This window comes from Nuphar pumila, chromosome 14 (assembly GCF_984573655.1).
Source record: "Nuphar pumila chromosome 14, dmNupPumi1.hap1.1, whole genome shotgun sequence".
NCBI lineage: Eukaryota > Viridiplantae > Streptophyta > Magnoliopsida > Nymphaeales > Nymphaeaceae > Nuphar > Nuphar pumila.
Genome location: NC_143262.1, coordinates 21,811,393 through 21,821,913, shown reverse-complemented (window position 1 = coordinate 21,821,913; position 10,521 = coordinate 21,811,393). Strand labels below are relative to the sequence as shown.

The 10,521-nt window shown below is 38.5% G+C and overlaps 1 protein-coding gene across 1 annotated transcript; it reads left to right on the top strand.

Moving 5' to 3' along the window:
• Positions 1-1,494: 1,494 nt before the first annotated feature.
• Positions 1,495-5,858, top strand: LOC149816606 (putative potassium transporter 17). Its single transcript, XM_089987221.1, is given in 7 exon segments — positions 1,495-1,636; positions 3,205-3,438; positions 3,558-3,608; positions 3,687-3,947; positions 4,036-4,088; positions 4,169-4,538; positions 4,654-5,858. Coding segments are annotated over 7 exon segments (1,950 nt in total). The 5' UTR covers positions 1,495-1,509; the 3' UTR covers positions 5,508-5,858.
• Positions 5,859-10,521: the final 4,663 nt, after the last annotated feature.

Below are 10,521 nucleotides of genomic sequence, written 5' to 3'. Positions count from 1 at the left end.
ATTAGGCTTCTTAAGAGTGAGGAATGCAATATCATGTTCTCATGAAATTCCCTCTGCTAGTAGCTCTAAAATTATCTGTAACTTTAGGCAACTTTCAATATGCTCCACAATTTTAATTCTCCCTCTCTCTTTGGTAATGCACATGATTAACTTTGGTAATTGGGTAACTCTCTCTTTGGTAATGTACATGATTAACTTTGGTAATTCTTCCCAACGTAAGGCTTCTTAATTCTCTCTCTATATATATGCTCTTGGGCCCTATTGAAATTAGACGATGACTGATCCAGAAGACATGGTTGCTTACTACTTGGTGGTTTGTTTGGATGGCACGCAATGATGCTACTTTCCGTCAAATTCCGGTGATCCTTAATCATCTTGTCCATAAAATCCTGGTTGACGTATATGTGATTTTACGTATGCATCTTAGAGACCTCTCCTTTTATCTGAACAACGTTCACTCAACAGTGGTTTCTTCTAATCCAGCGGATCCTGGTTGAGCTGGCTTTGTTTGTTGCTAGCTGTCTGTAGTTTTTTTTTCTTTAGCTTTTGTTTTTTCTATATTTTAGTTTTGTTTTCTATTTTGTTCGGTTCATGGGTTCAACATTTTGTTGATCTTCATGAGTATTAATGTTGATCCTCTCTCTCGTGCGCGCGTGACAGAGGCATTATGACACAATATGTTTATAATTTATAATCTGAAAATGACACTTGACCCAATAAAGCGTTTATGTAATTTCTAAAAAGTTTCTATAGCCAACTATTTTAGCGCACCGGTGTCCCCTCTTTCGTATTTAAGTAGGAAGATTTTTGTATTTAACAATTGGAATTCTCTACTTTTACATTAAGGATGTGTGGGTCCAACAATCCTCTTGATAATTTGAGATGCTGGTACAGGGTCCGAACTCGGGTCCAATTGAACCTACTATAAGAAAACCATACCCGAATCTTATGGGTGGGACCCAGGTCAGGTATGAAATTTCACAAACTATACTCCACTCCCATTGGCTAACAGACCCGGATTCTAATTGACAGCAAACCCCACCGGGCCGCGCGTTCACCTGATTGTAAGTCAGCCGGGAAGGTGTATATAAGAAACCAAAGCGTGCTCTGCTTCCCTTCATCCCACCATCGACCTCCAATTTTGCGGCGGGCGCCTGCGTAACTGCTGCTGCTGCCGATGGAGTCGGGTTTGGAGCTCGAGACGTCCGCCTCCAGGAACCACTCGGCAGCCATCGAGATCGGTTACTCCACTGGAACCCTTCTGCACGATGGCTGCCACCCTCCCGATTCCTGCACCAACCTTCCAATCCCTTCTCCCTCCGACCCAGACGAAGCGGTTAGTCATCGTCTTCTTCTTCCTCTCTCTGTTTGTTGGTTAATTAGGGTTCTTGGCTTGGGGAATTGCAGGAGAAGAGAAGGTTGAGATGGAGGGACGTGGTGCTGGCTTACAGGACGCTTGGTGTGGTCTTTGGTGGACTCGTCACCTCCCCTCTCTACGTCTACCCTTCCATGAAGCTCAGCTCTCCCACCAAGTAGGATTACCTCGGCATCTACAGCATCATGTTCTGGACGCTCACCCTCATCGGCGTCGTCAAATACGTCTGCATCGCCCTGTTTGCCGACGACAACGGAGAAGGTCCAATTTTTCCGATTCGTGAAGCTTCTTAGCAACTGTTCGCTTTCTCTTGCTTAGTTCTCTTGTTCCATTCGTTTTCTTTCTCTCATTTTTGAAGTTGGGGTTTCTGGCAATGTTTCTGACATTTTCCTCCATTCAATTCCTAAAAACCCCATCCTTATATATGAAAAGAAAACGAAATGGCATCTTCGTCGTTTATTAGGGCAAATAAAGAGTTGCATTATCATTAGGTAGATGCTTGAGTGCAGATCTGGCTTTTTTGTGAGAGAATCATATCTTTCATTGTCTGACCTTGAACAATGACATATTTGGTGTTAGTCAAATATCTTTTTTTTGTGTCAGATATTAGTGTTGATTTTGTTTGCATGATGTTTGTGATCAGAGACAATATCAAACAGGTCTCATTTTGGGAAGGGTTATGCTATATATATATATATATATATATATATATATATATATATATATATATATATATATATATATATAGAGAGAGAGAGAGAGAGAGAGAGAGAGAGAGAGAGAGAGAGAGAGTCATCCTAGTGCCTTTTTCGTTAGCTCATATTTAAGACCTTCCAAAAATAGTTTTAGGTGTTTTTTCGCTCAATTGAACCATTAGATGTCTTTATCATTGCTTATTTACTAAAACCAAGCTCTATTGCAAATTGATTTAATGTAAAAACATGAATATCTTATCATCAAATTTTAGTACGATGTTGACCATAGTTACGGGAAACCCTTCCCTAAGGGGCAGAGCACGCTTCCCCGGAAGTGCACTTCCTAAGCGGGAAGCACCACGCATCCCCCAAAGGGGAAACTCGCCTCCTGTTTTGGGGGAAGCACGCTTCCCTCTCGTTTTCCTTTGGCTTCCCACTCACTTCCACCCGTTTCCCCTTCGTTTTCCCATTATTTTCTGTGTTTTTTATGTTATTATTATTTTTTTCATTCTTCCCTCACTTTTCACTTTTTCCCACCTCGTTTTGTTCACGACGTTTCCCTTTTCGCTTTTTACACGCTTCCACAATAGCTTCCAAACCGAATCTTGCTTCACGCTTCATACTATTTTTTAACACTGGCTTCCCCGCTTTCGCTTCATGCATCACACTTCCTGTATCCATTTCGCTTCCTGGTAACTATGCTATCGACTGATGTTTTTTTTTATTCTTCAAAAAACCCATATGAGCATAAAAAAATACTTGATAAAATACATGCTCTCTACTGAGTAAACCGTGATAAACACATCTAATGGTCCAGATCCAGCAAGAAGACCCTAAAACTACGATTTTGGAGGGTCCTAATAGTGACCCAACGAAAGGAGGTTAGAATGATTCCCGGTCTCATACACACAATGTACTTATCTATGTATCTATGTGTGCATGTATTATGTATGTATACTTTAGGGCTGTAACTGTAATAGTCCTAGCGAAATTCCTTGTTGTGTAAGTTCAGACCCACACGAAAGATGGATTTCTTTATGTTTTGAATAGCCTTTCTGCCTTAGTTGGAATTGATCCCCTTTTGTCTATATTTCTTCCTGATTGATGATGTAGGTGTGTGTTTTCTGAATACAGGTGGTACCTTTGCATTATACTCACTACTTTGCAGGCACACGAATGTTGGATATCTTCCAAGCAGAGGTTTTGATTCAAGCACATATACTGGACAGCACAGAGGCACTGAAAAACATCGAAAACTGGTCAAGTTCTTTGAGAACAGTGTTGTTGCCAGAAAGGCGATGCTCTTTATTGCAATGCTGGGAATGTGTATGCTAATTGGTGACGGCATACTTACTCCAGCGATATCAGGTTTCTTGCAACAGGAGTATTTTTTCCTTTTTGACTTGTTCTCTTTCATAATGTGCATTTTAAGATGAAGTGGAAGAAAAATACACATTTGAATCTTTAAATATTTCTTTCTGCTTCAGTGTTATCGGCTATGGATGGGTTGAGAGAGCCATTTCCTTCCATTAGTAAGAGTATGTTTTTCGCTTATGCTCTATCCTGTAAAAGAATGCTGACATTTATTCTAATAGCGTAATTTCGATTTTGTGTAGAGGTTGTGACCGCTCTGTCAGCTGTAGTTCTGATTGCTTTGTTTCTGTTACAAAGATTTGGTACTTCACGTGTTAGTTTCCTTTTCTCCCCTATCATGGCTGCCTGGACTTTTACTACTCCAGCCATTGGTATTTATAGCATCTTGCACCACTACCCATCTATTTTCAAGTCCCTATCTCCGCATTACATAGTCTCTTTCTTTGTAAGGAATGGAAAGGAAGGATGGCTGTTACTTGATGGCACAGTCCTTTCTATAACAGGTATGGAGTGTGATAGCTGACACTGTTTAGTAGGCCTAAATAAAATCTCAAGGTCATTGTGAAAGCTTTGGAGCATGTGTTATTTCAGGTGCTGAAGCTATGTTTGCGGATCTTGGTCATTTTAACAGAACTTCAATACAGGTTATTACTTTCATTAATGCATTTAAAATATCAGCTTAGAACTTCACCTCAATAAACATCATTCTACTTGTCTTTTACAGATAGCTTTCTTGTTCATCATATATCCATCTCTGGTCCTCACTTATGCTGGGCAAACAGCATACTTGATCAAGAATCTTAGTGATCATGATGAAGGGTTTTACAAGTTTGTTCCAACTTCCATCTACTGGCCCATGTTCATTATAGCAACACTATCCGCCATAGTTGCAAGTCAGTCTCTGATATCTGCCACTTATTCTGTAATAAAGCAATCAGTTGGTATGGATTACTTTCCTCGTGTTAAGGTGGTACATACCTCAAAGCACAAAGAAGGCGAGGTTTATTCTCCAGAAGTTAATTATGCACTTATGGTGCTTTGTGTTGGAGTAACTCTTGGCTTTGGTGATGGTCCAGAAATTGGGAATGCATTTGGTAAGAAGTGTACTTTTTTTCTGGACTTGTTTGTGAAATATTGATGCTTTCAAGTTTCTTTGTTTCCTAGCCTGCTGAAAGTTATTAACCACATACAAATCCATTCTATTTTCAGGTGTCGTGGTCATCCTTGTAATGCTTATTACCACCATCCTATTGACACTTGTCATGATCATGATTTGGCAAACCCCTCTTCTACCAGTTGCTGTTTATTTTGTCGCATTTGTTGTTTTAGAAGGGGCATATGTAAGTGCTGTTTTCACTAATATCCCACAGAGCGGATGGGTTCCATTTGTCATATCTATGATCCTAGCTCTTATCATGTTCTCATGGTACTATGGGAGGCAAATGAAACTAGACTACGAGACGAGCCATGAGATAACCAGAGAAAGCCTCGGCAATCTTCTCTCTCAGGCAGAAGTTTACAGAGTTCCAGGCTTGTGCTTCTTCTACAGCAACATATATCCTGGCTTGCCACCTATCCTTGGACACTATATAAAAAACATGCGTTCTTTGCATGAGGTCACTGTTTTTATGACGTTTAGATATTCTATGCTTCCCAAAGTAGATCCAAATAAGAAAATTATCGTGCAGCGACTGGGATACAAAGGGATTTACAGCTGCCTAGTTCAGTATGGTTATGCTGATTCCCTCAACTTAGAAGACTGTGAATTATTAAATGACGTGATTGAAGGTTTGAGACTACATATGCAGGAAAGCTCGGGTGCTGTATCAACTATCTCAGTATCTTCTCAAGAAGAGATAATGTCATTGGAGCAGGCCAAGAGAACTGGTGTGGTGCATGTCCTGGGTAAAACCGGTTTCAGGATCAGTAAAAGCACTAACTGGTTGGTTAAGATTTTAGTAAGTTTATACTCCTTTTTGCATGCTATTTGCAGATCTGCATTGCCTTCCCTGGGAATACCTCTTTCAGAATGTTTGGAATTAGGAATTCTTTATGAGGCATGAATGCAGTTGGATGGTTTTGCCAAAAGGAAGGGGGTGGTGAGGAAATGAATTCAGCATGGGACAAGTTTCTTATGTGCTCATCCCACCTTACTCTGTCACTTGTTCTACTTGTTTTTGTTGATCTTCTTGAACCTGATTATACTTGATATTTTATGCGCTGCATTGGATAGAAATGATTGGAGAAGGATTCATGTGGAAGACCCAGAATGATTTTCTTTTTTGGTTCATATCGCCGACCCTAATTGTTTTGGGACGAAGGCGTAGTTGTATTTTATGCGCTGCATGACAAGTACATGTTCATCAAGGCATATCGAGTCTTGTATGTAAAAATGGACACTCTTTTTCTAGGCAGGTTGGTTGACGGCCTCCAGCATAATGTAAACCTGAGTCCCCTTGACACAATGCAACTCCAGGAATCTGTCGGACTCAACAAATGTTTAGCATTATATACAGTTTCACAAGGTTTGGCAGAATCTGTCATAAATTCAAGACCAGAAATTAGCATGGTTACGACTGTTTTCCGGATCAGATATGATCAATACAACTTGCAACCTGATTAGTACTGTTTTAAGATAAAGATTCATGCCTTGGTTTCCAATGTATGTATCTATGAACAATTTTTGTTAATAACACAAAACTCATGGCGAGGGTGGATAGCAGGATGCATGTTGTGTTTTGGGTGGCTGAGTATTTTTGAAAGGTCCTTGGTCCGATTAATTTGTCTGCTGTCTTTGGATGATGCCGAAAAGTAGTTTGAGAACCTGGCTTTGGGCATTAACTTGGGTTAATTCTCCAAAATCAAATATGGTGGTTTGCTTGAATGTCACAAAGCCTGATTTTCTAAAAATATAGTTTTGTCCAGACTGAAAAACCCATTTTGCAAAAATAATCTTTCTGGTTTTCAGGGGCCTTCCTCCCCTAATTGGCCAACATTTGACCAATTATCGCTAGATGGTGGCCAGACCATGGCTATGCAATTTCCATTAAAAAATGGCTGAAAAATCCAATGGTAAGAACCGTTGATTTGCTGACCATTTTTTGACATTTAATGGTTAAGAAATATGCGGTTGGTGCTGTCCGCACCAGACCACAACCCAGCCCCCGCTAGTGGGTTGTTCAAGAACGTCCTAGTAGTAGTAGTAGTTTTTCCTCTCTCTCTCTCTCTCTCTCTCTCTCTCTCTCTCTCTCCCCGGCTGGAAAAGGAACTCTTTTGCCTCGTATTCACAACTACTGTTGATATTTTGAAAAATATTATAGTTTTATCACGATTATTTTCAAAATCTAATATATCGAAAACTGTGATGATATTTCGAAAATATTGCCTATTTTAGAAGATCATTTTTTGAACTGTTATGCAATAAAAGCACTTTTATAGTGTTTTATATCATTTTGTATGCACAGACGAGAAATTGAGGTTGCCATGTTCTTAACTTCCCATCTTGAATTTGTATGTCTGTTTTTTGTTGTCACAAATTATATTACTTTGTCATGCATAGAGAAATAGAGAAAAAATATGTATGACATCTTCTATAAAAGATAGGGAAAAGAAAAAAATATACTAAATCGTATAAAAATTATGGTTTCTCAAAAAGTAACTATTGTAAAAAAATTTGGTAAAAAGTTCACAAAACTGGGTTGATGCTTTATTTGGGAGTTTGTATGTTATGTGTCTGGGCTCACGGGTAGGTCTGGGTTCAAGGGTAGGTTTAGGTAGTTTGGTTAGGTTAGAAACAGGGTTAGGTTTAGTTTAGATTATGATAGGTTTTGGCAAAAGTTCAGTCCGCTCAAATTATAGCAGGTAAAATATTACAAATTTATAGAGAGGTTTAGGACACATAAAATATCAGGGTCAAGCTCCACATAGTTTGGGATTTATCAGCTCGGGATCAGGTTCAGACTGAATCTAGATTTTGTTTTGGGTTTGGTAGGGTTTAGTAGAAAAATCATTTTCCTTTATTGGGTTAGGATCTAAGGCTAATTTTTGGAAAATTAGTTGGAGACACGTGAGAGCACCTATGGTTAAAATCTTAGGCTTAGATCAGGTCGGGTTGAGGAGATATGACTAAGGAAAGACGTGTCAGATTCTGCAGTTCACAATAAATAAAATATGTTGGGTTTCTTGAAATCTGTTTGGCTCAAGTGAGTGCAGATGTGGGTTTGGGCTAAGGTAAGGACTGGTTTAACTTATAGGGACCTAGTAGACATGCTTAGATAGTTTTACTACAGAGCTGTAGGTCAAGGGGGTCGTCTAGATGCAGGTTGGTGCAACAAGGGTTTACTCACCATCGAGAGTTCACCGTCCACACTTGGCTTGGGCTAAGGTTCTAAGTTCTTGACCCGCTAGAGGTATGAGTTTGGTGCAACAAGAGAGAGCATAGGGGCCAAGTAGAGAGAAGCTTAGGGGCTTAGAGAAAGATATATAGGTGTGAATTTAGAGAGAGGAGAAGGATAATTTTGAGATAGGAGTGAGGCAACATCAATTTAAATTCATATCATGCTTTTTTCTAAGCTCATTAGAAGGGGTTTATATAGACTATAGATAGAGTAATAACACCTCTACACAAATTACAAACCTTCATAAAAGAAACTCTAAAAGAGGATTGACCAAAACTTAAAACTAGGTAACCCCTTCAAGACTTAGCTATTTCTCAAGTCCCAACCTAAGAATAGATAACACCTCTTTAAAAATAGGTTCCACCTTCTTTAACTTAACTAGAATTAGAGAAACCCTAATTCTAGCCCCCATTACTTCCTTCACATGACCATCAAGGTTCCCCAGGGAAGCTTGACTTCTAGGTGGACCCCACTAAGGCCAGTTGGTCCTTCCAATGTTGCCTTAGATATGGGTCCTTTCTAGTGAGGTTTGTTGTCTTGCTCCACTTCGTCCAATGCAACTTTGGATTCGAGTTCTTCAAGGGTTGTACTAATCATTGTTAATTCGGATCCAGGTTCAATTAAATTTGTATCATTGTATTTGGTATTGATTTGGGAGCCTTGGGATTTTCCAAATACCCACCATTTGTGGGGAGTTGGTATTTAACAACTTATTGGAGTTGGCATTTCCTTGTCAACTACGAACCCTCAAAAACCTAATAAGAGAGTTGAAAAGAGAGGTGAAAATAAAAATGATGAGTTTTATCATGTTTGAGTTGCCACTGACAACCAATAGAAATTGAAACTAGATTTGGGAGATGGAGGAGATATGGAGCTATACACCACATTCTATCACATCCCTGAGATTTGTCATATTCAAGCTCACAAATAGTGGTGGGTATTGGGGATTCATTTAATTTTCTCTTGCATCCACCAGCATTGGGCTTCCAAAGAGTGCTTAACTGTCATCCAAACAACAATTTTTTAGATAATTAAGGATTTCTAGGCTTTTTTAAAAACCAAGTTTTGAACCAAAGTTAAAGAAAGCTAGATTTTTAAAAAACCAAGTTTTTAGCCTGTTATCCATACGCCCCACCCTAGACAACCATTTTGCCAAGCGTCCATCCTTGTGTTGGGTGATTGCAATGCGCTAGAATAGTTTACTTTTGAAAACAATAAATTTTTTCAAGTTTGCTTTAAAAAATCCTTTACTAGAACTGACCCATTGTCTAGTACAGATAATCCATTGGTTGATACGACATCCTACTACAGTCATATACTTCACAATAAATATATATTCACCATAATTGATTGTACCTATAATCTAGTTGAGATCTCATTACACAGATTGTTTTGACTCAAATTATTGTGTTCAACATGATCGATTTAGTGGGAACATTGAATCATGTTTTTCTAATGAAAAATATATTTTTCTACAATAAAAAAACTTTTGTTAGGCAAAACTTGTCTTTTTATATGTTCATAAGAACTTTGTCTGTCTTTTTTAGAGTGGCTCTAGTATATTAACGTATCATCTATCAAAGGCACCATTCAAGGAATAGAAGAGACAAGTAACATTGGCAAATCTTTTAAAAATAAGGATGACAATATCAAGTCTGTTATCACTGTTAATGACAACTTTTATAATCCATGTAAATTTAATCCTAATAGAGGAAAATTTTATCAAGAAAGAGAAAAAAAATCTCCAAGTGCATTATCTAAAGAAAAACCCTCATATAAATTGTAAGATGCTTGTAGAAGGAAGATAAGTATTCTTACCTTTCTCATGGATGTAGGCTTATAGAGTTTAACCACATAATTCCTTTGTTCTCTCTTTTCTCTTTTGCGCTTTTTCATTTATGGTCATAGCCCATAACTGATTGATCTTTTAGTTTTCATGGCTTACATATCAAGCTCATCTAAATACTCACACCTTTCAACATTGAACATTGCAAATTTTGTGTTAATAAAATTGACACTAATTATTTTTTGTAGAAGTCACAAGTTCTTGGTCTGATTGAAAACCAAGACTTGTAGGGGTTTGTCAATGGGAGGATTGTCTTTGCAGATCAAATTATCAGTGGCACCAATTGAAATAGCTTTGAGAATCCTAATCATGCATTATGAAGGAGATCCAACCAACTTCTATATTGTCAGATAACAGGCACTCTATCAGAAGAAGTGCTTAGATTTGTCGTGGGCTTAGATATGGTCACCCAAGTGTGGTCGACTCTTGAAAAAGCTTTTTAGCTCACAAAAGAGGGAGTGCAGTTTGTAGCAAAAGTTGCAGACACATCGCAAGAACTGGACATCAGAGCAGTATTGAGTACATTGAAGTCTTTAAAGGTAAATGCAATGAACTGGTAGCCATAGGCAAATCTATCGATGATCGAGAGAAGGTCTTCTTCCTTCTCAAGAGCCTTAAACAAGGTTGGGTTGGGGTATTTTACAGTGGTGTTTGGTTACTTAACAGAGTACCAAGCTTTATTTTAAGCATGATTTCACCATATGAAAAGCTTTTTGGCAAACCACATGAAGAATGCTACCTTCGGTTTTTTGTTTCTCGGTGTTTTTCATTTCTTTGTGATTACAATAAACATAAGTTTGAACTGAGATCTACACCCTGTGCATTTTTGGGTTA